General features: G+C 46.3%; 1 protein-coding gene across 7 annotated transcripts; it reads right to left on the minus strand.

Moving 5' to 3' along the window:
• Positions 1-2,983: 2,983 nt before the first annotated feature.
• SF1 (splicing factor 1) lies at positions 2,984-25,854 on the minus strand. 7 transcript variants are annotated; one of them, XM_084824233.1, is made up of 13 exons: positions 25,315-25,854; positions 17,572-17,700; positions 12,837-12,912; positions 10,093-10,245; positions 9,147-9,236; positions 8,408-8,591; positions 7,032-7,147; positions 6,836-6,943; positions 6,201-6,381; positions 5,433-5,724; positions 5,116-5,172; positions 4,831-4,989; positions 2,984-4,300 (listed from the first exon to the last, which is right to left on the minus strand). In XM_084824233.1, the coding sequence occupies exons 1-13, from the start codon at positions 25,766-25,768 to the stop codon at positions 3,963-3,965; spliced, it is 2,337 nt and encodes a 778-aa protein (XP_084680359.1). In that variant the 5' UTR covers positions 25,769-25,854; the 3' UTR covers positions 2,984-3,962. The 7 variants fall into 7 exon arrangements, with proteins under 7 accessions (XP_084680359.1, XP_084680354.1, XP_084680357.1 ...); XM_084824228.1 differs by having other exon boundaries at positions 5,116-5,167; positions 25,315-25,847; XM_084824231.1 differs by having other exon boundaries at positions 4,827-4,989; positions 5,116-5,167; positions 25,315-25,847.
• Positions 25,855-27,825: the final 1,971 nt, after the last annotated feature.

Consider the following 27,825-nt stretch of genomic DNA (forward strand, 5'->3'; position numbering starts at 1 on the left):
ACTAGAAATGGGAAAGGGGTGGGATGAGAAAAGAGAACAAAGCTGAGTACTCGCCAACCTTGCTTTCTTACCCACAAACTGTCAGCATAAATTACAGAAAATTTGCTTGCTTAGCATGATTTGTGACTGTCACAGAACTGGACCTTAGATGGCCAAAAATGTTTCTGGAGAGGGAACAGGGAATGCACTGAAAAGCAAATGGTTTTAAAACTTCTGCTTCTTCAGCATCTAGTGGTACCAGAGCTCTGTAATTCTCTGCCGAGTCCAGTTGGATCAAGGAGACACCCTGAAAGAGCATTGACTTTCTGGTTCTTAGCACATAACCACCTCGAAAGGTAGCACCCCATTTGGTTCTCTGCTTTCTTCAGACTGCCAGGAGCTCAACAGCCTGTTTAAATTTCATACGGGAATTTGAATCTTATTTCAGATGCATGAAGCAGTTAAGTGCGAGGCAAGGAGTGAACGAAATTCCACTACGCTCTACCAAAAGGTCAGACATAAAGCTAAACAGAGCACAGCGTGACTCAGTTGGAGGAGAAACCTGATCAGTTTAAAAGCCCTGCACAAGCCCATAAGAACTGCAGACCCCCCACCCCCATCTCTGGATTCAAGGATAAACTCTTCCCTTCTCCAGAGCAGGAATCACACTTAAGTCCTAGTTTTCTGTAACCCCCACTGACAGCTTCAGGGCTGTTAAGGGTTTCCATCAAGTCTGCAAATGGATTTGCAAAGTGTGCCTCTCAATTGCAAAAGCCACAGTTGCCTGTGCAATTTGGTTCTGAAACTAGGGGGTTTTGTATTCCAAGAGCTAATATAATTGATATTAAGAGCTGAGGAATTGCATTCAAGTCATTCCTCACGCCCGAGGTTGAGCCCAGACAGCTGTTACTACAGCTGCATTTGATCTGTAGCAAAACCTGCCTTGACAGGTGGCAGGACAAACTAGCTTGGGCTCAACTGTTCTAAGACAAAGTGCTGGTTATTTATTAAAATTATTTTTATAGTGCCCTTATACCACGGCAGTTTACAAAACCTAGTAGAGAGCCCAATAAAATATAGTGGGCTGGCAGGTGCCACTTCCATGCCTTTTTAGCCTGTCTGGTAGGTGGGCGACTTCCCAACCCCTGTGCTGGCCTTCCCCTCTCCCCGTTTCAGCATCTGTCCCAGTTTAGCTTGCTGGAGCTGCCTCTTCCTCTGCTCCCAATACGGCACCGAAGCTCTCTCCCAGGGCTGTTTTGAAGTACATACAGAACAGAGTGATGCTTGCTTAGGATATCCCCATCTGTAAATCAGAAATTAAATTACGTGCCCCAGGAGAGCAGCTGTCCAGGACTTTGGTAACCCTGGAAGTAAATGCCAGGAAATGTGTCCAGGGTGGTCATGCTCTTGGGTACCAAAGTGCATATGCTCCCAGGTTAGGGACATGGACGCACACACCCTCATCCCACTTCATCTCCGCATGCAGGCATGGGATCATTGAGGTGAGGGGTTTAAAGACACCCCCCCCCCCCCGACTAGACTGCCATTTCCTCAGTTTTGGCAGCAAAAAACCAGCAATTTCTGCATCAGGACTGTTGGGAGAAGGCTAGGTTAAAGCCTCTTCCCAATCCAGATCACTGCCTTTCTGCTGCTCTTAGCATGGAAACAGCAATCTGCTCCCCCTCTGTGGCCTGCAGACGATCCACATACACAATTTAGACCAAGCAAACCAGTCAAAGATGGTGTATTAGTCAAACCCTGCTCTCCCCTTACAAACAATCAAAGTTCATTCTAAGACTTTGAACTCCTTTGAGCGCTGCTGTTAGATTTTGAGCCTCTGGATATTGTTCCAAGTGTCCCATGGCTGGCCTGTACAGAGCCACAGAAATGTTAGGGAAGGTAGTACCTAAATAAGTATCAGTCTGCATAATTGAAATTCTGAGCCTCCTACAGAGCCAGGAAAATGAGGGAGGCATGCTTAAGCTTCAGTGCTTTTTGGGGTGGGTAGGGGGAAGACAGTGATGGGAGACATACAGCCAAAGCAGCATTGCCAGTTCTTCAGCATGTTTCTTTCCAAATGAGGTCCAGGGAGCAGTAGGGGAAAAAAGGAGGAATGCCGCCCCCAAACAGCCAAGAAAAATGGTAGGCAGGGCTCCCTAGTTTTTAGCCACTCCAAAATTTATCCCACCCCCTCCACAGTAACTGGCTTTGACTGCTATTGCTGTGCAGTTCAAAGGCTGTTAATAGGGTGACTGATTCAAGGAAGACAACCAACTCCTTAAGCCTCAGAACAGAATGTTGTTGCTTCCAGAGCTTTTGCATTCAAGGCAGTGTGTAAAGGCACTGACTAAGAGCATAAGTAGAGTCCCAAATATACTGGGCACTGAAGTAATCATTCCAAGTTATGTAGAGGAAAGAGCTTGCACTCCAGTGAGCCACCAAAGCAGAAGCAGGGAGGATTGCTAGCACAAAATGCTACAGTTCACCACCACCATAGATGCTCCATCTTTTCCTGACCCGGGGAAAAACAGCCTGTAAATTTGACAGGATGGAAACAGATGCACATGTTCTAGCTTCTGGTCAGCATTATCCAGTCAGCCGATAGTGTTCAAAACTATCCAACTTTGGAAAGGTTTCTCTCTGCTCCTACAGATTGTACTATTGCAACACTCGGGCAAAATCGAGAACACTTTTGGAACAGCAACTGATGAGTGAGCATTAAGGAGCAGCATCTGCTTACAGTGGATGCGGGCAGGTCAGTAAAACTTGTCTGAGCTGAAAAGGACCCACTGATGGCCCCCAGTAGGGTAGGAAGGTGCAGTGGAAAGAACCCTCTGGCTTCAAAACAGTCCCTGCCACAACTAGCACCCTGCCAGAAGGAGAAGTCTAGCTGAGGTTGTGGAACTTGGCCTCCACCTACTGGAAGCAGAAACCAGCAAGAGAATGCCTCTGCTCAGCACCCCCCCACCCCCGGCACTCTTTAAATGAAAGGGATACGCACAAGGACGGTTTCAAAAGCTGCATTTAATTTGAACCTCCCCTTTACTGCAGTTTTATTCTTACACAAAAAGCAATTAAGAAAATGGTTACAGGAGACCGAATGAAGCGTTGTACACACACATCATTGTCAACAGAAATCATTCAGTCTGCGAGTGGGGCCACCCCAAACCACAAAACACTCAGATGTGTAAAAAAAAAAAGAGAGAGAGAGAAAAAGAAAAGGAGTTTCCAGGCAGATGGACAAGAGACAAATTGACTTAGATGAAGTTAGATGAAGATGCCCGCCCAGTGCTGACTTCACCTTAACTACTCAGTGAGAGGGTGCAGGTGGGCTAAGAGCCCATCGTTCACAAGCAGACCCACCATGTGAGATCCACCTTTCCTCTGTGAAGAACTGAGAGGAAAACCAACTGACAATCCCCAACTCAGTGGTGGTGCATGTGACCTCAACTCCAGAAAGACAACTCTACAGAAATCCATTTGCTTCTTCAACTGTACTGGCAGAAGTGTTTTAACAGAGGAGATGCATATGGCCGTGGAAAACTGGTGTCCCTTAAAAGGAGGTTAAAAATCTAGAAGATTAACAAAAGCCATCGTTCCACCCCAAAGGGCAAGGCAGAGAGAGACGCATCAATTCACAGGAGGGGCCTTGCCGCCACCATGGCTGGATCTGGCAGTTTCACATGGAGATTTCCCAGCAAGTACATCCCACAAGCTCCTTGTTCTCACTAGGGGAGGGTGGGGCAGCCCTCACTTCTGAGGGGAGACTCAGCACTGGTATCCTGACGGTTAAGGTAGGTTCTGCTATTGAAGCACACCAGTCAGTCAAACAGGCATTTGACAAGAGTCGCACACCTCTCTAAATACAGAGTAAGGAGGGGGGTGTATCCGTCATGTGCTCCTGACCAGGGTTCACAAGTCTCCCCCCTCCAATTCCTGGCTCCATACTGGTGAGAAAGACAACTGTATAGAAAAACCATTCTTCAGTTCTGTGGCGGGGGTGGTGGGGGAGCAGGGGGCATGCCAAACGGTGGCAAGGCCGGCACTCCCACCCCCATCATGGTGACGAAGTTAGAAGGGTCCATGGGAGGCGGAGGAGGGGGAGGGGCGTACATCATGCCCGCGGAGCCAGGGGGCGGGGGCGGGGGCGGAGGCGGGGCCCCGGGGGGCAGCGGAGGCTGGACCCCTGGAGGCAAAGGCACCATGGAGGGGCTGCCTTGCATCTGCGGGCCCCCCGAAGAAGTTGCCGCCGCCCCCTGCTGCTGCTGCCATGGAGGGATGGCCCCGGTGCCAGCGCTCGTGGTGGTGGTGGTCGTCGTATCTAGGATTTAAAACAGCACAAGGTCACCCCGGGAGCCGGGAGCCGGGGGTTCCACATCCGGCCAAACGGAGGAATGGCTGCACCCTCCCTCAAGGAGTGGCCCAGTCCACTGACATGCCAGAGAGCCTGCTCCAAACGCTCCATGGCCTCCTGACCAGGAAACGCCCTCTTTTTTGCCAACCCTCCCCAAGGCACTTGACCTACAAGCCAGAGATGGGCCTCACAGTAATCAAGGGAAGTGTTCAACCCCCAGGACTGGGAAACTGCTCTGGGACAGAGGGGTGGCCTATCGACGAACTCCTTGTACAGCCAGGCTCGTATCGGCCCATAGCTGCAACCCATGTGCAAAAGGGGCTTCTTGGGTAGTGCTGAAGACCGTCCTCAAGGGCTACCACCCCTCCCAAGCGCAGCCCCACATCAAGGCTCAGGTAGAGAGGGGAAAGGGGCCGGCTGGTAGCTGTCAGCCCACAATTAGCTTGCCCAGCAGAGAGTTACAGAGGGGCAAAATTAAAAGAAGTGCTCTTACTCACTTTGCTGCCATGGCAAGGGAGTACTGCTGCTGGGAGGCGGGGGTGGAGGCTGCTGCTGCTGCTGCCATGGGGGGAGAGGACCAGAGGGAGGCGGGGGAGGCTGGCCACTGGGCGGAGGGGGCGGAGGGGGCATCATACCCATCGGAGGCGGCATCATACCTGCAGAGTCAGAGGGCCGGACAGGCTATTCAGCAGAACCTGGGAAGGCCTGCCCCCACCTGTGCCTGCTCCCCAGAACACCCTCTGGCTCGTTCCCGCTGCCCCACCCCTACACGCATCACTCACCTTTTCCTTGGAGGCGATAGACCCCAGAGCCCACTGGCGCATTGCCCAGGTACTGATCTTAAGGGAATGAGAGACCGCAGCCTTAGCAACAGTTGGAACAGACCATCACCCGCGCCGGCGCCCAGACCCTCGTCCCAAAGCTGACCACGACACACGCCAGCGGCCTTGCAGGAGCACCTCGTGGGAGCACCTCCCACAATCGCCCATGAGGCGGCCCTGCGACAGGACTGCCTCTGCCCACGAGCCTGCTGAGGCCATCCGCCAGCCAACCCCTGGCCCCTCGGAAGGCTTCCCACGATGTTCTGGATTGTACTCACCCATGTGGTGGGGGCCTGGAGGGCCGTGAGGATGTGGCCCCTGGTTCATGGGCGGATTGTGAGGCTGCATCCAAGGCGGAGGACCGTTGGGGTTGTGCTGCATTGGGTGGCCCCCATGGCCCCCCATATTTGACATGGGGTGAGGGAAATTGTGAGGGCCACCCGGCCCTGCAGGCCCTCCGCCGCCACCACCTCCGCCTCCACCGCCGCCACCACCTCCGCCTCCACCACCATGCATGCCATGGAAGGGGCGGTTTTCAGAGGGGGCGGAGTTCATCCACGGCGGGCGGTTCTAAGAGAAGAGAGATGGGCATGGGGAGTTGCTCCAAGCACTCAGAAGCGAGTGAGAAGGCCACAGGGTGTCACTCTGCCCCGTAAGTATTGATCAGGGCATGCTGAGTTCTGCCACTGCAGAGCATGAAAATCTTACTTCCTTCCCCACAAAAACCCTCCCCCTCAGGCCCCCTCTGGCTTCTGGGATTATGCCGAGCATTGCTCAGGGGTCTCCACACATGCCTTTGCAGCTGTATCCAAGGGAGACCCACCTCCTGCTTTCAAGAACGCTCTTCTTTTGTGACACAGACACCTCCCCTTCCTTCCACACAACATGAACAACCTTGGGCCCTAACCAATTGTTCCTTCCCACCAGGGACACTGGCTCAATCCCATCCTATTGCTGCCTTCTGAAACGTATGGAGCAGATTCCCCATGATTCCAAATTTGCCCCCCACGGAGATCTTCCAACACCAGAACATGCCAGTTACTTACAGGAGGTGGCTGGTTATTTCCTGGCCCAGATGGTCTCGGGCCACTCGGCAGGGGTGGGTTAGAAGGTCCAGAAGATGACCCCACAGATGCTGGTACTGGAGCTTCTCCCAGCTCAGCCATCAGAGACAAATACTCCTTGTCCATGCGTGCTTTGTCCTGTGCCGATTGTGGATCTCCAGGCCTGTATAAGGAGCCAGTTAGCTGAAGCCTGCGCTATGCCAGGCAGAGACCAGTGCCCCAACCATACTACAGAACAGACAGGTAAAACACCAACCCTGTTCGTTTAGACCCACCTCCCCCAATCTGGCGTTCTCTTCAGGTATTTTGGGCTACAACTCCCATCACCCCAGCCAGCATGGCCAGATTGGGCAAGGCTGGCATAGACACACGCCAAGGAAAAGTAGTGGTTGTGGCTGGGGGGGGGGGGGGAGGCACCCCTCTTGCCCCCAATTACAGATGTGATTTTGTGTTTGCATCTCAGCTATCTACTGGGACTAATCTAAGGCACCACCACACTAAACCTTCATATGGTCAGGCGATGCAGGTGCTGCCAACTTACAAAACTGGCAAGAGGTACTGCTGCTCATTCCTGAGCACAAGCAATACTGTTGCAGGCCCTCCAATATCATGCTCACCTGGCAAACTTGCAGTCGGACGCGATGTGGCCAGCCCCGCCACACTTAGTACACACTGTGGTGTTGGTGATGCTGCGGGTCTCCGTATTTTGCCATGGGCGCAGAATCCTGAAGGGAGACAACAGTGAGGTCAAACCAGTGGTAAGCGGGACAAGCACCTTCCCACAGAGCCAAACTGGGGCTGCCCGACCCTCACCTGTTGTCATCTTCGCGCAGCGTCCCATTGAGGCGGGCCAGCTCCCGCAGCTGCATCTTGCGCAGGTCATTCTGGTCCTCTGGAGTTTCAATGCCTTGCTTCAGAATGTTCCGTATCTAGGAAAAAGGAGGAGGGCGAGTTGCTTCATCAACTAGAGACTAGTTCACCAGCTTTTCCAAGGCTGCTGTGGACTGCTGGTGCAAAGGACAGTTTCTGGTGGATGGGGTTCTGCTTGCTGCCACAAATCCCCTCACTTGGGGGGAGTCTGGCCATTCATTTTTACACAGGTTCTCCCCATTTGATTAGCAACTGTCCCCTGAGCTGTGCCTCAGAGTGAAGTCACTGACATCAGCCTTCTACAGATTGTCTTCCAAGGTCAAAAGTGCCGCTGGGGGGTGGGGGTGGGGACTGGCTCGAGAAGATACATGATAAGGGCAAGTCCATTACTCCCAATCTCTCTGGCCACGGGGTCTTTTCAACCTCGATATGCTCCTTCCTCTTAGATCAGTAATGCACACAGTTCATCTAGGCACACACCAATATCTGTTAATATTCCTGGTAAAGGGGGAACCAATTCCCCAGGATGGGCATGATTTTACCTCTCAGCCCAGCCAAAGTCCTCTTTTCCCCAAACCAACACTCCTTGGAATTGTTTTCCTCAGAGACTCTTCCTACATTTAGGTATGAGGGCTGGAACTCAGTGACACTTTGGACTGTGCAATGGGTTGGCTTTGCAGCCCAGTGCCAATGCCTGACATTTTATCAGTTAGGCTTGGGAGGGGCATGTACTGGGGTGGAAGCAGAATACCTGGGGCCCCTCTTGCCCAAAACATTATTAAGTCAGCCAGCTCTCAAGGCACTCTTGGGCTCAGTCATTACACTGGACATAGCAAGGGCAAGGTAATGCTGTCCCAGGCCATGGCATGAAGAGGGGTTAGGCTGCAGCAACCTGCCTGGGAAGCCCCCAGAATATGATATACACCATCTTGAGTTCCAAGATATAAAGCCGGGTTATAAGTTAAATAAACAGTAATAGCAGCAGCTGATGCCAAAAGGACTATCACACAGGAAACTGACTGACTGCCATATTTCATAGAGAAGTAGGTTGGAAGGGGCCTGTAAGACCATCGAGTCCAACTCCTGACCTATTTAAGGTCAGGAAGGGGTCCTTCCCTAGCCTACACTGCTTAGTGAACAGCCTTGTTATGTTTCTGCTTTCCCTCTGCAGTGTGCAGCTTGGTTCATGTATACAAGTTCCCTACAACATAGCCCTCTGCTCTCTGCTTGCACACAGTGGCCTGGACTGCACATCACGAAAGCTTGGACTGGATTGCTTTTTGCCCCGACTCTATGGTGCCCTGAGATTTGCCCTTTACCTGCTCCACAGCCTTCTTCACATTCTCCATGGTGTTGGCAGTGACCAAGGCATGAAGTGGCTCATCCTCACCAGGCAGCATCTGGCCATCTTTCCTTCCCACCTTTCCTTCTTTCACAGACCCTTTACCCCTGATCATAATCTTGGCGTTGCACTCCTTCTCAATGTTCTTCAGTGTGTTCCCTCTAGAAAGGGAGAAAATCCAAACCCAAGGGTTGAGGTCAGGCAGCCAATGCTCTGAAATTTGTCCTTGAAAGAGAAAGCACCTCCAATAGCCTGAAAACCCAAAAACTAGGAGCCACTTGACGTGATCATGAAGGTCGTGGGATGGCTGAGAAAATTCAGTGAGAAAAACTATATACCTAACAGTATTAATCTGTATTACATCTGTATCTGGCAAGAAGGCCAGGTCGCAAAACAAGTTCTAAGGGTCAGCCTTGTCTCAAAGTTAAGGCCTGAACTATTTTGGAAATGTTGCAGAAAGATGAGAATGTTTTGAGTATGCCCCACATCTACTGAGTTTACTGATAATAAAGTACTAAGCTGGGCATTTTGTCTGGTTACAGAGAGATGCTTGTGCTGAAGTAGTTCCTGCAACTCAAACACTGCACCCACCCACACCACTTCAGAACATTTTCTAAAACTTCCCACGACACAAGCGAATCATCCCCCGCCCCCCAATTCTTAACCAGCATGTTTTGCTGTCATCCAACCTCCACAGGAAAAACATACGTTCTTACCTGGGTCCGATCAGAAGCCCAACAAAGTTGATCTCAGGATATTCATCCTGTGGGATCATCACTTTGTCACTCACTCGAGTAGCAGGAGGTCTGGGAAGGATCAGATGGCAAGTATCAAGACCTGGTTGCCCCACCCCAAACAAACCTTTACTGAGCTCAGATCAGCAGCCTAGGGAATCCTTTGGCACCCGTGTGGTAGCACTGGTTAAGAGGAAGCCCTGCAGCAGGCTCCTGCCTCAGTACAGTACAGCCTCTGCAAAACTGATAAGGAAGCTGGTATGCCAGCTGCAGCCCTCCTTCAAAACATCAAGGCCTGGCCACAGTGATTCATGTGCTGATAACATTTAGACTATATTACTGCAATGTGCTCCATGTGCGGCTGCCTTTGAAGGCTGTTTTGGAAACTTCAAACGACTCAAAATTCAGAGGCAAGCCTGTTAACTAGCACAGATTACAGATAGCATATCCTGCCAATGCGTAAAGAGCTAAATTGCCTGCCAATCCATTTCCAGCACAATACTAACCACTGATCAGCCATTAAAGGTCCAAATAGCCTGGGTCCAAGGTAAAGCACGAGCCACTTAAAGATGGCTCTGAGAATTCTGAGGAATGGTGGGTGGCAATGTGGAGCACCTTTTCTTTGAGCCACTATCTTATCCACCTGTCCAGCAACTGTTGTAACTGTCTAAGCGACAGCTGGAACTAACTTTTTATTCTCTCCAGTAGCTTTTCATAGTGTTTGCTTTACTGCCATTTGCTAATCAAATGGCAGTAAAAAAAATAATCTTTTTTTTAGAAAAAAGAGTAGGTATGGTTTGTACTGGGTTTTAATTTTAAGGTTCTGAGTCTGACTGTGAGGCAGGATAGAACTATTTCCCATAAAATGAAGTGCTAGGTAACAGAGAAGACGAATCCCACCCGAACGTGTCTCCATCTTCCCGCTTACTTGTAATCAGCTGGTGGCTTGAAGTCTGGATTGAGCGCCACCATCTCTGTTATCAGGTTGTGTCTCTCTTCCTCCAGCTTCTTGCGCGTGCGGAACTCACGGGTGTTCAAACGCTTCCCCTCGCTATTGTAAATCGGTTCAGGGGAAGGAGACCTGCAGAGGAACAATTCCCAGTGATTCCTCATGCAGCTAAACCTTCAAGGCCACTTATTAAGTACAGGTTCCCCTCAACTCTAGTGCAATTTAGAAAAAAATTGGAGACCACAGGAAAGGAAGGCGTAAGCTCACTCACTCGCCCGTTAATGTCACATGGACAAAGCGGCTGTAGCAAACCACTGACTGCTACCAGGAGGAAAAAACTGGGGTGTTTTATTGGGGGAGGAGGGAGTGTAGAAAGGGGAGTGGGATACATAACACAGCCATGACAACAGCTCTGCCATGAGTGTGCCTGTTATTAAAAAAGGGGAGAGGGGCAGGGAAGATGGAGAAAGTTGATTCACACAGAGAACAAACTTTCCAACTTCATTATTCCATGGAGCCAAACATTTAGAAAGAACCCTGGCGCAGGAGGTAAATCAATAAAGAATTATTCAGGTTAACTCTGGATTTTTTTAACATCAGAAAAGCAACAAGACAGGTTAAACGTCTATAAAATTCTTTCTGGTAGTACAAATTAAATCTATTTCACTGACACCACATAGACGGGTCAAGGCTTCTGTCCTGGTTTTACCTCCACTTTGCTGGCTGCATCAAGGCCGACTGAACCTGTTTATTGTGTTTAAGAGTTAGAGAACTGGGGTGGGTACAAGCTGAACAAGCCCACCCTTATGCCATAGACTGGGCCTGTAAACCGCTAGAGACAGACCTGCTTTCTCCATGTGGTTTAGGTGCCCAGAAAGTAGAGGTTCTAACAAACAAAAATGTTATAACTAAAATTAAAAAAGAGTCAGTTTGATTTTACCACAGCTGCACTTGCGGTAAAAAAAGCCACACTCCTAGAATTCTGCTTATGTTTATGGATCTTTTTCCAAACATATTGAAATAAAAATTTAGAGTTAGCTGCAAGAAGGGAAGAGATATTGGTCATGTTATTAAAAAAAAATACATCCTTGAAGTAATCAGAAACCTGAACCCTGGGATTTTAGTTAAACAATCTTTCTTTCTAGCTGGTTAAAGGATTGATTAGAGCCAGTTGATCCCAATGTCTTCTCAGCCTGAAGGGAATCATCAACACAAGAATATGAAATAAAAAGGTCAGATTTGGTAAGGAGTGATCACGTCTAAACTACACCTCCATTTCTAGGACCTGAGAAGACCTAGCAGTCCCAAAGTAATATGAACAATTTCTCTCTCCCCCGGTCCACATTTACTAGCCAGTTTAAAATAAACTCATCCACTAACTTTAGTAGATCTTTTTCAAACACAAAGAGACACATCATTAATGTAGTGATTGGTTCCAAGATTAAACCTTAAGAAAAAGAGTTTCAAGCTGAATGTATTCTAATCATTTCATGCCTTCCACAGTAAGAGTTGCCCTTTTGCAAGTAAGTGAGACAATTCAATTTTACTGTATGTTAATGGTATCAGATTGTTTAACCAGTATGGTCTCATTCCAAGAAATGACTGTACAAATAAGCATCCTATGTATACAAGACAAAACAGTAATTGTAACTGTTGTTCTGCATTAAACTGTTGTTCTGCATTCCCCCTTGTTCTGCATTAAATATCTCATTCACCTGTTAAATTAAGACCAACTGTCCCAACTCACTCTTACCAAGCACAAGAGGAAAGCACACAAATCTATTCCCACCAAGAATGAGTTCGCCTATCAAGTTTAACCTAAAACCCCAGTATTATGGTTAAAGGAAAACACACAAAATGTGGTTTGTGAGGTAAATTAGGCAATTATCATGTCCCTAGAATTAAAAAGGCTTCCAAAACCACTGAAAGCCTCACCACATTTATTTACTGCCCAAATTATGATTTAGATGGGTTGAATTTAAGGAAAAAGGGAATTTCACTGTACTCCGCTTTCAAGAGCAAGAACTGGTTAACAAGTTGTGCATCAGGCTATAACACAACAACTCCCAGCTTATACCTTCTCATAAAGAATTAATGCTTAGAAGCCAATTTTTAAAAAAGAAAAACACACACGTTATTTTGTTGGATGACACTGAAGCCCAACAAAACCACAGGGGTCCAATTCTGCACACTTGCAGGTGCAGTATTGCTTGGGCTCCAAATCCCAAGATATTGGCCACTGCTGTGTAGTAGCTGCTACCAAAGAAACTTGTTAGTACCCATCTGTTTTTTTAAAAAAAAAAACATGCTCAGCCACCACTTGGAAGGTATTGCAAAATCAGCAGTCAGAAAAAGTTCCCAGGTTGCTCAGACTCAGCGACTGTGCTGAGGATTCCTCAGGGTGAACCTGCGAGAAAGACCTCTGGACACCTGCCCAAGACCAGCACCGCACATGTCAAAATTAGTTGGCCACCGTATTTTTCTCTCTCTTATGTCATTAACCTTAGGATGGCTTAGAAATCCCACACCAAGTATGGAAAGTTATCCCTTTCTGGTTTCACACCTTCCCTAACAGTTAAGTTCTCAGCTACCATCAGTCAATCAGACCACTGAAGACATTTCATTAGGAAGGAATTTCATTGAACTGACATTATGATGCCACCAAAAGTTTATTGAAAAAGGTAAAAAATGTTACTGTCAGCTGGTTAAAACTGTTTCCCAACCTGTCCTCAGGGTTAGGGGGGATGCCCAGGTCTCCTGTGCGCAGTTTACGAGTCAGGTCTTCTATCTGCAGTTGCACTGGAAGAAACCAGGTTAGGAAAGAAAAAAGGATGGAAAAAAAGACAATGTTACCAAAAAACATCTCAAATCTCAATATCAAAGCATGAAGAACTGGAGAATTTGCAAGGGACGCCTGATACATCAACATAAAATCAGGAGGTTCTACAATGTTATGTCAATCAAATATGTTCATCAGGAATCCAGAAAAGGCCCTCCTTAATTCTAGTAAGTCTTCAAAAATAATTATTCATCAGGAAGCAAAGCATTCATTTGAGAGTTAGCAAAGAAGTATCTAATCTTTGTGAGCTGGACTGAAAGATAATCATTCTGATTTGCTATAACTGGAAGTGGGCAGGGACTTCCAGCAGGAATGAGGGACACCATGAATTCTTCTTTTTAAACATCAGGACAGTCTAGCTTTGTTATGAGTGCATGGGCCAATCTGAGATGAGAATTCAAAATTGGGCTGTTTGAACCAGTTTAGCAGTAGTCGTCTTTCTTGAGATTGTGGATTATAAACCATGCTCCTATATAGATACTATAACCTTTTGCTTACTAACAAATACTAAACGTTGAAGTGCATCGTTATGTAAAACCTTAACATGCTTTAACTTGCTAGCTATCCAATACTGCACGCAGATACCGAATACCTAAAGGCAGTACTAACGGATGTCACACTTTTAGGAACTGGTTTTTAGACCCAGAATATAACATGACGACTCTGGTTCATCCAACAGAGTGCAAGATGGTTAGTGTTTACTCGGCTAGTGAAGAGTATAGAAAAGCACAGCAACAGCTGGCTTAGGAGGCATCCCCTAAGCTCCCTGCTCTGAAGTGGCTCAAAGTGCCACTGACAGACCACTCTGGGGAATATGGTTTGTGAACTGCAAGCCAAACCACTAAGCAAAGGTACACCTTCACCCATATTAATGAGAGACTTATCATACATGTAATAGAATATAGAAGATGCAGATAATCCAGGCCTTGATAAACCTTGGGAAAGCCCTGCTTCAGTACCCGGCCACACGGGAGTATGCACTGCTCCCCCCACCGCTACAATTCTATGAATCACAGAGAACTTGAGGGAGGTCTCTTATTTCACACTAGGAGCATTCAAGTGTGCAGGAGAGGGAGTTTTGGGAAGGCAACTCTCTGTGTTGCACTGAGCTTTGGAGCAAATACTAATACAAGAGACTTTAATCACTTCTATTTGACCCAAACTTCTATTTCACCTAGCATGATGGCACCTTTCCAATCCCTCTCCCCCAAGTTCTTTGGTGCATGCACAAAACTTGGAAGGAAAGGGTCAGTAATAAACCTACATAGTACTGCCTACTGATCTATGGCAAAATCAGGGAACCCCTGAAGCAACTGTTTAGCTAATATTGAGACCAACCTTGGGAAATATTATGAAGAGCTAAAATCCCTTACAACTGAGAAATTCCATAGGGATAAGAATGACTGGGGAAATAATAGGGTATACCATTGGGAGATACGGAAGTACATCCTTCCAGTATCCTATTATTTATTAACAATTAGTACATCTACTGAACTGAATACAACAAGTCCAATGAGGAGTCTGGAACTTCAGATAAGGATGGAGGACTACTGACAGAATGTAATAAGGGTTTATCTTCAATGTATTACACTGTTTTTGCTTTACTGATTGCTTCTTTTTGGTTGGTTTTAATATGATTTCTTAATCACCTTACAGATCCCTTTCAAGACTGAAAGGTGGGACTATAAGCATTTATATAAACGACAGAAAATGTGATTAGTTGTAGATTTGACCAGCCACAACTTTACAAATAAGATCAGTATTAAATGGGGGTTGAACTTTGTACACACATCCAGAATATAGCACATTCATACATGAGCTGAGCTTTTTACACTGATGAGGCACATTGAACTAGTGAATGCAGCTTCTACATTGATCAGATTATACATTTAATGAGGCAAATTCAACTCATTACTGTAGGTAATTTGTGGCAGGCCTATCATTCCAAAGCCACATTTGTCCCCATCAGTTCAAAACCAATTGGAAAATTGGTACTGAAGGATTTGAATCTAGAATAACTATTTTTTAGCCATTGGCACAACTCATCTAGTTAAGAATTGAAAATGATCAGATGCTTCCACCACTGCTGTTAAATGTGCAAACAAACGGGGCAGAAACATTACTGGACAGTAACAATTATTTTATTATGGAGGCAGACAGCTGCAGGATCAGTTGTATTATTTACTGGTGACCCACGAGACATATTACGAATGTCATTTGTGTCATTTGTCAATGAGGCTCTCAATCTGCTCTACACTGAAGTAGACAGCAGAATTCTTGGTAAATACATTTTCAAGAATTTAGATAGCCTGAAATTCTTAAGCCAGGTTTCCCCCGCGTCCAGGTCATGTTGAAGTGTCGGGTTCTATTTGAGAACCCCTCTCAAAGTACAGCTGTTTGTTATGGATTTTGTTCCCTCCCATCCTTCTTATATTAGGGACATGAAAAACATCTAACAAGCTTGGATCTCCACTAACTTCTTTGTAATGTTCCATCATCAGATGTAACTATATTTTGAAATGTCTCAGCAAACCAACTGCTTGTTGGAATCAAGAGAGATGACTTTAGAGAAGCTCACAATTATCTCCAGACACAGTTGGGAATTCTATCCATATCTTGCCCTTAGAGGAGTCCTGGGGTTTGGACTTTTAACGCTGTTCTTTCTTTATTGTGATTCTGCAATACTATGATTTTTGAAAATGATATTTCATCTCTCACATGAATGATATCAAGTGGTAAAATGCCCATTTACATAATATACTCTAATTTCACATATAAAGGTCTCTCAAGCCACCCCACCCCATTACCAATGTTCATGTACCTTTGCTTGGTAGTACTGTGGTTCAATGAGTCACACCTCTACCACTCCCATCCGTTTTTATCTAGTTTAGTTGTGGACTGCAAACCCCATCTTCCCCACTCGAGTTAGTTAAATAAATGGGGCACTCGTATCTTCGCATAGACTGAGAATTCTGACCTAATTCTATCCATTCACAGAACTGTTTCAGCTAGCTGAATCTGTTAGAACTGCTAATCCAATTATATATCAGATTTTTCTGTAAAAAAACATAAAACTGCATTTCTAAATGCAGTGTCTCAACATCAGGACTGCTTCCTTAATTCTAGCTTTTCAAACCAACCATTCTTGTCCCCACGTCAATTCCGCTGCCCATTCTATACAAACTAAATCTGCCAACTTATTTCTGTAAAACAGGGATGGGAACTTGTGGCCTGCCAGATGTTTTGGACTACAACTCCCAACAGTCCCAGCTAGCACAGCCAATGGTGAGCAATCATATCAGTTGTAGCCTAAAACATTTGGAGGGGACACAAGTTCCCCATCCCTGCTATAAGAGTATAGGTTCAGGACTAGGTAGTGTATCTTGGTTAAGCTGAGCCTGTGTAGAGGTAAGTTAAAAGACAATGTCAGAAATATAAAGAAAATGGTCCTTTCTGGAGCACAGTGCAGAGCTTGAGATAAGAGACCAGCTTTTCCAAATTGCATTAAGTGACACACCTTTTCAGTACAAAAGCTTTGCCTGAGTCAGACTATTCTGCACTGTATATACATTGACTTTTTAACCTTGAAAGGAATCTATTAACAAGCTGTAGAGCAGCAAAGCAGCTCTCAGTAGTGTTATGGATAGCTGAGTGTTATATATCAAAATTCTCAGAAATTTATGCACAAGAAAGGAGCTTATTTTGCAACCCTAATGAGATAAACAGGGTTTAAATGGCCTTGTGTTAAGAAAAACTTGCTTTATGTAAAAGGTAAGGACTGCACCTGATAATACAACATTAGAGCACCCTTAGTTCGAGCACTGATCAACATTCACAAATGAAAATAACATTCACACCACATTTCCCAATACAGGTAATATAAATGCTGTTCTCACTCTCATGTACAGTACAGTAACATCTGCCACTCCCCGGTTTTCACAGTTAACAGTTCCAACATCGTAATTCCCATGAACCAAGCAGTATCCCTTTCCCAGCAATTGTGTACATTGAGTGCAGAGTCCAAACCTAACCTAACAAAGCCCACCCACAAGTATTTGAAGATTTCCAAAATCAGAAGTTAGGAGACTTTCCCTTGTTTTGAGTGGCATCAACAGTCTTCACCACCTTGGAGGCTCAATTTTAGCTTTCAAGAATTAGCATAGCAACATAAGAGAAAGTCAAAAGGGAACCATGGTTAGGTTAGTTTATAATATTCCACTGTGAAAGAGGTACTTGCTTCTAAACAATACAGCTTGAAAAGGGACTCTTAGTGTTCTCCACTAGCATAGTCTGTGGAGCTAAAAAGAGACCCTGCTGATTATAGAGTTTAACTGCCAATTAAGTGAATGTCAGCAAGTTTCAATTCCCCATCACTTATAAGGACTTTAGCACTTCTACTTTGCCTGTGGAGGACACTGTTCAGGCAATCAGGACAGGGAGCTGGGATGGAGCACAATTCACTCTAAGCAGAAACATGATCATCTATTCAAGTAACAAAAACAAGGTCACAATAACCAGAGTCTTTGAAAACACACATTGAAAACACCTCAGACACACAACAGCCAAAAACCTGGATCAGTACTGACATGAACACATGAAAGAACAGAACCAGCATTTACCTATATAAGCCCTCTCTTGTTCACGAGTAAGCCCAGGAGGGATAACTGTGGGCATTCCAGGGATGACGGTCTTCTGGTCCATGGCGTCCTGGTTCCATCTGCTCCTCTTCCTCTTTTTATTAGGGTAATCTGCGGACACATTATGCTTCTTTATAGGAACAGTTAATACATGACAATGTTCAATTTGCACTTTGGTTCTCTGACAAAATTAGCGCTGCCCAAATACCTAACATAGGCACATTTCATATTCACAGCTTCCACCCCTCTCCCCAATAGGGATTTCTCTTACAAGTTCATATAGCGCTTTTAGTAGTATTACTCCATTAAGCAGCCATTACTTAAGGGGGGGCGCTACTCCTCCACGAAGTACTTTATTCTAAAAACCTGCTTAAAGATTCAAATCTCCCTGGCAGAGCAAGAACATTCCCCTGTTGGTTGAGATTCTTATGACATCAGCCAGCAGTGCTGATGGAGCTGGACCTCTGAGATGAAGTCCAGGAGCCGCTCAAATGGCCACCCAGAGAGCAACAGGTGATGGGGCCCAGCAAGGCCGCCGTCGCCGCCACCTTTCTTGTTATTTTAAAAAACATTGTGTAGCTAGGGGACAGCCAGCCAGACATGTCCTGGTTACAACATTTTTACTTTAAAAAATTATTATCCTTTAAACAGATTTTTACTTTAAAAATACATTATCCACACACCCCTCAAATCACCGTCATATATATAGCATGCCAGTATAGGGGGAAACTTTTTCTCTCTCCCTTTTAAAAAAAGAAGTGACTGCAGAGAACAGAGGGGGAGAAAACAGTGCTGGGACAGTGTTACCCGTTTGGTCTTAATTTATTGAACCAATGTTTATGAATCACTCACATTAAAAAGACATTTGTAAGCATTATACAAGCAATACAGTATAAAACCATAATAAAGTACCGTATGAAATGTAGGAGAGCTGGTGGCCCAGATTAGATTACTGCAAGGCACTCTATGCGGGACTGACTTTGAAAATGGTTCAGCAATCGCAGCTTGTGTAAAATATGGTGGCCAGACTGATAATGTGAATCAGAAGGTCTGAACATGTAACACTGATTCAGGCCTGCTTGCACTGCCTACCTATACGTTTCTAAGCCCAATTCAAGGTGCTGGTTTTAACCTATAAATCTGTATGTGGCTCTGGATCGCAATTCCTGACAGAGCACCTCTTCCAGTATGAACCTATCCATATACCACAATCAACATCTGAGACCCTCCTCTGAATCTTTCCTCCAAGGGAAGTCTAGAGGACAGCAACATGGGAGAGGGCCTTTTTGGTGGTGACCCCAGTTATGGAATAATCTCCCCACCTGTCTGCCTGGTGCCAACGTTGTCATCTTTTCTACGTTAAGTTCTTTCCTCTATTCGCAGGCATTTGATGGAGTATGGTGGACTCTTTAGAGCATCAGTAGAATTGTTTATGGTTGTCATTGATGTTTTAATTGTTTTATGGGGTGGAAATATTATAGTGGGTAACTGTTTTTAGTTGTTTTAATTTTGTTATAAGTCACCTTGAGTCTTTTTTGAGAAATGTGTCTAAGAAATATTATTATTATTATTATTATTAATGAGAAGGAAGGAGGGAAATAGGCACAATCTACCTGAAACACATAAGTTAAACCATTTGAGTGTAATGGCTTCCCTTTGTTTTTAAGGCATTTCACCTTTGGAGGGCAGATATCACCGACCCTGACAGAAGGCCTTCTCAGGGCTAAAGACAAAAAGAGCGGGAGTCGCTGACCACCCACTGTCCATTTCTCCTCCCTTTTCCAGATAGTCACTCCTTTTTAGAAGGGGGAAACAAACAACATACTATGCATAAAAATAAAATTGGAGGATAAGCATTTTATGTTATTTGTATCAACACTGAATGGTCCTGACACACAAACAACACGGATACGTCAATGAACAATATTTCTCTTCTAACTGCATCTACCCATGCACTGTCACTTCTTTTCAACAGGAACAAATAATTTGTCTGGTGTACTTTGTTGTGGAACAATGGTACTATGCACCATCTGCGCCTTCTGGATTTTGCAAAATCATGGTTATTTTATTACAGAAAATGTCGCTTTCCATGTTCAGCAACCGTGCCTCAAAGAAAGATAGGGACCTGTGATGTAGCAGCATGGCCACCATGGCTGCTGCTTGTTATGGGGGGCCAAATTGGCACTCCCAGCTTTGATTTCAGCTGTGTACCAGCTGATTTCAGCAACAAAAAATCCCACGTCAATTATAATCAATTTTTGGAGGGAACTATACATTTTAGAAGTAATTCCTGTTCCTCATTACAAGCTCCCAATGGATGTATGGACAACTGGGGTCTCTCACAACCAGCTCTTTAGTGCCTCTGAGTTTTAATTTCATTTCGCTTTTAGATATGCTGTGTGTCCATGGCAAACCATTTCTTCTTTTTATAACTTTGATTTTATGGTGCAGATGAAGTGAATTACTCTTATTGGAAGCACCATAAAAACAACCAAAATCACAAAACTTTTCAAATGTAATACTTGTTCCAAAGTTAAACTGTGAAAACAAATATTCCTGGAGAAACTCAACCGGTGAGAACAGAGAAGGAATTTGTTGGCAAGAAAATGTTTCCTAGTTTCAAAGGACTACAGAAACCCCTCAAAAGAGGAAGAGCACATTGCTCCAAAGCATAAATATAAAACAACTGTTCACTGGCTCCAGCGTAGTGATTTTTCCCCCAATTCACGCATCAGCTTCCCCAACCTGGTGCCCTTGATGTTTTGGAGTGCAGCTCCTATCACATTTGACCACTGGCAATGCTGGCTGGGGCTGATGGGAGTTGTAGTTCAAAAATATCTAGCAGGTGCCAGGTTGGGAAAGGCTGCACTAGAATATCACTGTTCTAGTGAAGCGGGGCACAACCTGTGGCCCACATGTGGCCCTTGGCCACTCAAAGTGTGGCCTGTGACAGCTGGTCAGATGGCCAGGTGGGGGGTAGGGGCAATGATGTTTTCCACCTGCTAGTAGCAGCACAGAATCGGCGATCTCCCTGGAGAGGCAAACACCCCAGCAACCTTGAAATTGCTGGACAAGGCTTTAGCTTCTCCCAACCCAAGCGATTCTAGTTCTCAGCAGGCAGGCAATATTTAAACGTCCCTATCTCTGTGCATTCTGAAATGTGTGTGTGTGTGAGTGTGGGGGAGCGTGCATGTATATGTGAGGGGGGAGCATGTGTGCATGCACACACATGTAGCCCCTGGCCCTTCATCCAACACCCCTGTTCTAATGGCATCAGCATCTATCTAGGGGCACCTCTCTAGTCATCATTGGGTAACATGGCTGCCTGTTAATTTCACCAAATATGCTAGCAGGTATTTTAATTTATTTGTTTAACCCCGTTTACATGACAACTTCTCCAAGTGTAACATATAGTTCGTAAAACTACTTACTTACGAGACATTTTGTAATATTGCAAAATTTATTATTTATCTTGGAGAACATGAAAATGCACACAATTCCCTTAAAAATAAGATGAGGAAGAAAAGTAACAAAGGCAAGAGACCAACCTCATAATCTATTTCCACTTACATTTCATCTTTTTTAATAATCCTACAGCTACACCTCCATTTTGACCATCCATGCCCACAAGAAAACAGGCCTCAGTTCTTCCAGTGGCACTAAAATCTGCCTATTGCTTACCTAAAGGTCTACTTCTGAAATCATTCTTCCCAATGATTTCTCCATCATAACACTCTTGCCCAAATACCTTTTAGTTTTTCCTCTCCCTTCTGTAAGGAGGCCTAGCACCCTCTTTTGGGTTAGGACGTTATATGCTTTTGTAACCCTTTGCATCTCAAAGGCGAAAACGTAGCACCAAAAAAAATGGGAGGGGGAATATTTTTACTTTTGTGTATAGGACATGTGAGTCCCAGATTCAAATCCCCTCTTGGCCATGAAGCTTACTGGCTGACCTTGGGCTAGTTGCTCTATCTCAACCAAACGTAGCTCAGAGGTCTGTTGTGACAATGAAACTGAGGGGGAACTATGTATAATGCCTCAAACTCCTTGGGTGTATGGCAGACAATAAACTTAATGCAGATGAAAAGTTTCAGCATTTTATTCTCCGTCCTTTATTTCTCTGTTATTCTGACACACATTTCTTCCCTAGTTCCCTCGGTTTAATAACAAATTTACCTGAACTATGTTTTATTTTTTTAAAGGAGATAAGAATCAAATAATTAAAGTTTAACTTGTCATTTTTTGGCTTCGCTAACCCATCAAAATTATTTCGATTATACTTTGTCCTTTGACATGTATCTAACTCTTTACAGTTTAAACAATTTCTGAAGTTTTGTTATACATTTCTAGTTGTTGCATGCATTCATCTAATTTGTTCATTATGGGACACTATTGTCCTGTATAGTTGTTGCATAAAAGAAAAATCCTTAAAATAAGCAGTATCACTGTATTTTGCAGTTTTAGTTTGTTCGTGAACTGCCCAGAAATCTTTAGCTAATGGGAAGTATAAAAATGTAATAAATTTAAAAAAATTAAAATATAGCAGCAGCATAGAACAACCCTGCGGCACATAAAATACTGACATGAGATATCGATCATCTCTTTTAAATAGTGTATAGATCAGGAGTGGGCAGATGGTAGACCTGGACCTACTGGTAGATTACATTTCTGGCCCATATGTGCCTGCCTGGACCTTAAGATCATCGTCAGCGGCCCTTCTCCGTGAGCCCCTGCCAAAGGAAGTGAGGCGGGTGGCTACTAGGAGGAGGGCTTTTTCTGCTGTGGCATCCCGGCTCTGGAATGAGCTCCCTAGTGAGGTTCGCCTGGCATCTACATTGTATTCCTTTCGGCGCCAGGTGAAGACCTTTTTATTTTCCCAGGCATTTTAGCTTTCTAAATTTTTATCTTTGCTGTTTTAAATCTGTTTTTTAAACTCCTGCACTGCTGCTAAGTTTTATTGTGGTTGTATTGTTATATTGTGGTTTTAATGTTCTATATATTTTAAATTGTTTTATTGTGTGTTGTTTGGTTTTAATTTTTGTGAACCCCCCAGAGAGCTTCGGCTACTGGGCTGTATAGAAATGAAATGAAATAAATAAATAAGTAAGTTTTCCCTCGAAGGAGCCCAAGGTAGATCTTGGGGCTCCTGCTGGTAGATCTCTTGAGTGATTTATGGTAGCTCAGTAATGATTTATGCCCCTTCATGGATCACTGCCTTGTTGTGGCGAAGGGGCTTGCGTAACTCAGTGAAGCCATAAGCTATGCCGTGCAGGGCCACCCAAGATGGACAGGTCATGGCAGAGAGTTCTGACAAAATGTGGTCCACTGGAGAAGGAAATGGCAACCCACTCCAGTATTCTTGCCAAGAAAACCCCATGGAACGTATCACAAGGCTAAAAGATATGACACCGGAAGATGAGCCCCTCAGGTCAGAAGGTGTCCAATATACTACTGGGGAAGAGCAGAGGGTATTTCCAAGTAGCGCCAGAAAGAGTGAAGCAGCTGGGCCAAAGCTGAAAGGACGCTCAGCTGTGGATGTGTCTGGTGGTGAAAAGAAAGTCCGATGCTGTAAAGAACAATATTGTTTAGGAACCTGGAATGTCAGATCAATGAATCAAGGTAAGCTGGAGGTGGTCAAACATGAGATGGCAAGATTGAACATTGACATCTTGGGAATCAGCGAACTAAAATGGACAGGCATGGGCGAATTTAATTCAGGTGACCATCATATCTACTACTGTGGGCAAGAATCCCTTACTATAAGGAAGGCTGAGCGCTGAAGAATTGATGCTTTCGAACTGTGGTGCTGGAGAAGACTCTTACGAGTCCCCTGGACTGCAAGGAGGTCAAATCAGTCCATCCTAAAGGAAATCAACCCTGAGTGCTCATTGGAAGGACAGATACTGAAGCTGAAGCTCCAATATTTTGGCTACCTAATGCGAAGAGAAAACTCTCTGGAAAAGACCCTGATGCTGGGAAAGACTGAAGGCAAAAGGAGAAGGGGACGGCAGAGGATGAGATGGCTAGATAGCATCACCGATGCAATGAATATGAACTTGAGCACACTCCGGGAGAAAGCGCAGGACAGGAAGGCCTGGTGTGCTATGGTCCATGGGGTCACGAAGAGTCGGACATGACTGAATGACTGAACAACAACAACAAATGATTTATGACTCCCCAGTTTTTAAAACATTAGCAACTAATGACCACCTCAAATTATACTGTTGAAATAAGAAAAGCTTGGGGTAACCTGGACTGGTTCTGTCTGTAGAAAGATCATGAGCTCCATTCAGTTCTGGTGCTCAAAACCTAATTCCTGGGCTCAGAATTCTTTAATTCTACGTGCCTGTTTTCTGTGCTAGGATGCGGGTTGTGGATCTTGAGGTTCTATTAAAAACAAAGCCTAAGTCCACCCAGCCCTGCTACAGACCATGCACCTGCAAAGGGAGCAGGGTGTGCGGTCAAACTTTAACTGCTATTTATTTGTTGCATTTATGTCCAACTTTTTTTCCACGATTAGGACAGTCCACGCTGGACTAAGAGAATGGATCTTATGATTTTGTGAAGCAGTTTTGCATTACCATTATTAATATTACTCTGCCAGCATGGGGTATACCAACTGGTGCCCACTTGGGTTCATGGGCCAGAGAGTGGCTCACCAGGGGCAGAATCCTCAGTAGCCCAGCCCACAAAAAGGGAGAACTGAGGCACGTGAGCTTTAAGATCATGAGTTCAAAGCCAGAGTGGTGTAGCGATTAGAGCGTTGGACTGGAATCAGGACATCTGGGTTCTAGTCCCCACTCGGCCTTTCTATATATAAAATTAATTTCATTTCTATACTTCACCATAGCAGTTATTATTACTGACACTCTCTGGGCAGTCTGAGTTTACAAAGCTCAGAGTGGCTTTGGGCCAGTCACTGACTCTCAGCCTAACCTACCTCACAGGACTGTTGTGATGATAAAATGGAGAGGATCACGTACGCTGCCCTGGGCTCCTTGGAAGAAGAACATGCAAGTGCACGGTCCGTCGGAGGGCCAGGCGGGCTTCAGGCTTGCAGGACCTGCTTTGTTTTTTTAATACAACCTCGAGATCCGCAACCCGGAAGACAGGCAGGTGGAATTAAAGAATTCTGAGCCCAGGAATTACATTTCGAGCGCCAGGACTGAACAGAGCCCGCAGTCCTTCTACAGACAATCCCAGTCCCGGTTACCCCGACCTTTTCCTTATTTCAGCAGTATAATTTGAGTGCGTGCTGGGGGGGGTGGGGGAGAAGAGCAAATTCAGTAGTCGCTAACATTGCTTTAAAACCCGGGGGGTCCGAAATTATTACCTAGCTACCATACGTCACTCCGGGATCTACCAGAAGGGAGCCCTCAAGATCTCTACCTCGGGCTGTTTGGAGGGGAAAAGGTGGGACGCGAATGCAGTGATACACTAAGGGTGCAATCCTATGCACGTTTAGACGGAGAAAAGGCCTACAACTCCCAGCACTCCCCAGCCAGCTCCGCTGGCTGGGGAGTGCTGGGAGTTGTAGGCCTTTTCTCCGTCTAAACGTGCATAGGATTGCACCCTGATACATTAATACATGTAGGAAGCAATACATGCAAGGGCCAATTAATACGCGCAACCATCAATACATGCAATTAACGCGCGCTATGGGCAATTAATAAACGCAATCCTAATGAGCGGCCCCCCTCCAGCGCCGCCCGCCCGCCCACTTGCCTTGGTTGCCGGCCCCGGCCTGGCCGCCCTCCTCCTGCTGCTGGTGGAGGTGGAGATGCTGGGCCGGCGGCGGCGGCGGCTCGTGGCCCAGCGGCTGCTGCGGCGGCGGCGGCGAGGGGAAGCGGTACTGGCCGTACGGGGCCTGCGGCTGCGGCTGCTGGGCCGGGGGCGGCGGCGGCGGCTGCTGCGGCGGCGGCTGCGGCTGCTGGGGCGGCGGCGGCGGCGGCGGCGGCGGCGGCGGGGGCGGCGGCGGCAGCGCGGCGAAGGGGAAGGCGGCGGCCGCCATGAGGCTGGGGATGGCGGGCTGCGGCTGGGCCTGCGCGGGGCCCGGCGGCGGCGGCGGCGGCGGCCCCTGCATCACCAGCCCCGGGGGAGGCAGCGGGTAGCCGGCCTTGCCCGGCGGCGGGGGCGGGTGGAGCTTCCCCAGCGGCGTCGCGTTCGCTCCAGTCGCCATAGACGAGAGACAAGAAACGCTCGATGGCGGCGGCGGCGGCGGTTTCGCGAACCTTCCACGCCGAAGCCTTCCCTCACAAAGGCGTCCGCGCGCGATTGGCCGCGCCGCGCGTCCGTCACGCGTCCGCGCGCCCTCCCATTGGGCAGGCGCCGCGTCCGCAGGATGGAGGTCGCCCGGGAAGGCGGGATGGGGGCCTATCGGGCCTATCCGTGGCCGCTCAGGCGGGAAGCGCGTCACCGCGGACGCGGATTGGTTACGAGACACGGTGGGCGGGAGAAGAGAGAGATGGCGAGGCGAGGCGGAGGGCGGGCTCCCGCACAGGAGCGTAGAGCTCTGGTTGGTTACGTTCGATGGCTTTCACAAAGCACGGCCTATCCCCTCAGGCTCCTCCGATTTCTGCGTGTGGGGAAGATGTTAAGAGGCTCGCAGCGCAGTACGTACGACAGGAGTGACGTCAATGAAATGTCTCGCTACCATTGGGTGACAGATTAGGCGGGGGGAAAGGAAGGGGGACGAGACCTTTGATTGGCGAGGAGCTGAAGTGGCCCTCTCACGCCGTTCTTTTTCCAACGGGCCGGTGGAGCGAAGAGATTGATGGGAGTTACAACCTGCAAAGGCTTCTGGGAGTTTGCCATTTAGGCCTAGGGCCTAGCACATGGACAAGAAGTCCCAGAATCCCCCACCCTGCTGGGAGTTGTAGTCTGACACTTCTGGAGAACACCAGTTTGGGGAAGGCTCCCAGGTTAAAATGTCCCCAGTCATGAAGGTGTCAGAAGGTGTCTTTGGCCAATCACACACACACACACACACACACTTTCAACCCAACCTACCTCACAGGGTTGTTGTGAGGACAAAATGAACACCACCTTAAATAAATTTTATGTTCTGCCCCTATTCAAGCTTTCCCAGTGGTCTGGCCAAGGTGAACGTGACATACATACATACAGTGTGTGTGTCTGTGTGTCTGTGTGTATGTAAGTTGTATCAGCATTAATGGTACAGCGGAAACAAAATTTCTCTGAAGGTATTTTTCAAAGAACATTTCTGAGATTTTTCATTTTCTCACAGCTCTCCCCACTCCAGAAAAAGGCTACCTGGCAGAACTTCCTCTGAATGTTCTTCACTATTTTTAAATATATATATTTTTGCCACCATTTTCCTTCCACAATAGCCCAGCATGACGCTAGTTCTGGAGCCCTGTGCAGGATGCAAAATGGTTGCGAGGCTGCCAAGGCAGTTACTGCTGTTGCCAATTGCAGCAAAAAAAAAAGGGGGGGGGGATTTTAGGAAAAAAGAAAGAAGCTGTGATGCTGCCAGTTCTAAGGGAGAGATCCACCCCTGAGAAACTCTGGGAGAATTCTTCCTCCTCCTGGAGAAATTCAGTGAAATAGTCCCTCAATTCCTCTGTCCACAAATAGGGTGGAACATTTCAAGATGCTATTTGCACACTTGATTTCAGAAAGGTTTAATTTGGCATATCTATCCTCCAAGCAACTTCTAGACCAAACTAGGAACATAGGAAGCTGCCTTATACTGAGTCAGACCCTTGGACCATCTAGCCCAGTATTACTGGCAGCAGCGGCTCTCCAGGTTTTCAGGCAGGATTCTTCCCCAGCATTTCCTGGAAATGCTGGGGATCAAACCTGGGACCTTCTACATGCAAAGCAGGAGCTCTAACGCTGAGCTACAGTCCCTGTCACAGTATTTGAGCTGTAAGAACCTTTTATTCTTCTTCCTACTGCTGGTATAATTTAGCTGATCTCCAGTGTTATTTTTAATCTTTAACGGCCAGATCTTGGATTTTATCCGTTTCCTCTTTTTTCTCCCTCTTCCTCTTTTTTCTCCTTTTTTCTATTTCCTGTTGCTATTGTTGGTGTATTGGCTTTTAAAGAACTTTAGCCGCTTTGGACATAAATTAAATAGATACATCTGGACAGCAGGAACATGACGCATTCTTTACTCCACCATCATCTCAGTCCCCATTACCGTACTTTTACATGACTTCAGGAGTTGAAATTTCGTACAGATGTAGGCTGGCATACCCAGATTTCTAGCAA

The sequence above is a fragment of the Heloderma suspectum genome, chromosome 17 (genome assembly GCF_057233095.1).
Source record: "Heloderma suspectum isolate Gila_16-S chromosome 17, 16-S_ref, whole genome shotgun sequence".
Classification (NCBI taxonomy): Eukaryota; Metazoa; Chordata; class Lepidosauria; order Squamata; family Helodermatidae; genus Heloderma; species Heloderma suspectum.

Excerpts from the sequence above, each read along its gene's own strand:
- SF1 (XM_084824233.1), bottom strand. The coding sequence starts at position 25,768 with ATGGCGACTGGAGCGAACGCGACGCCGCTGGGGAAGCTCCACCCGCCC. Across the intron at positions 6,944-7,031 it reads CTGCGCGAAGATGACAACAG|GATTCTGCGCCCATGGCAAA; the intron begins GTGAGGGTCGGG and ends GTCTCCCTTCAG. Across the intron at positions 4,301-4,830 it reads TCCCTTGCCATGGCAGCAAA|ATACGACGACCACCACCACC; the intron begins GTGAGTAAGAGC and ends TTTAAATCCTAG.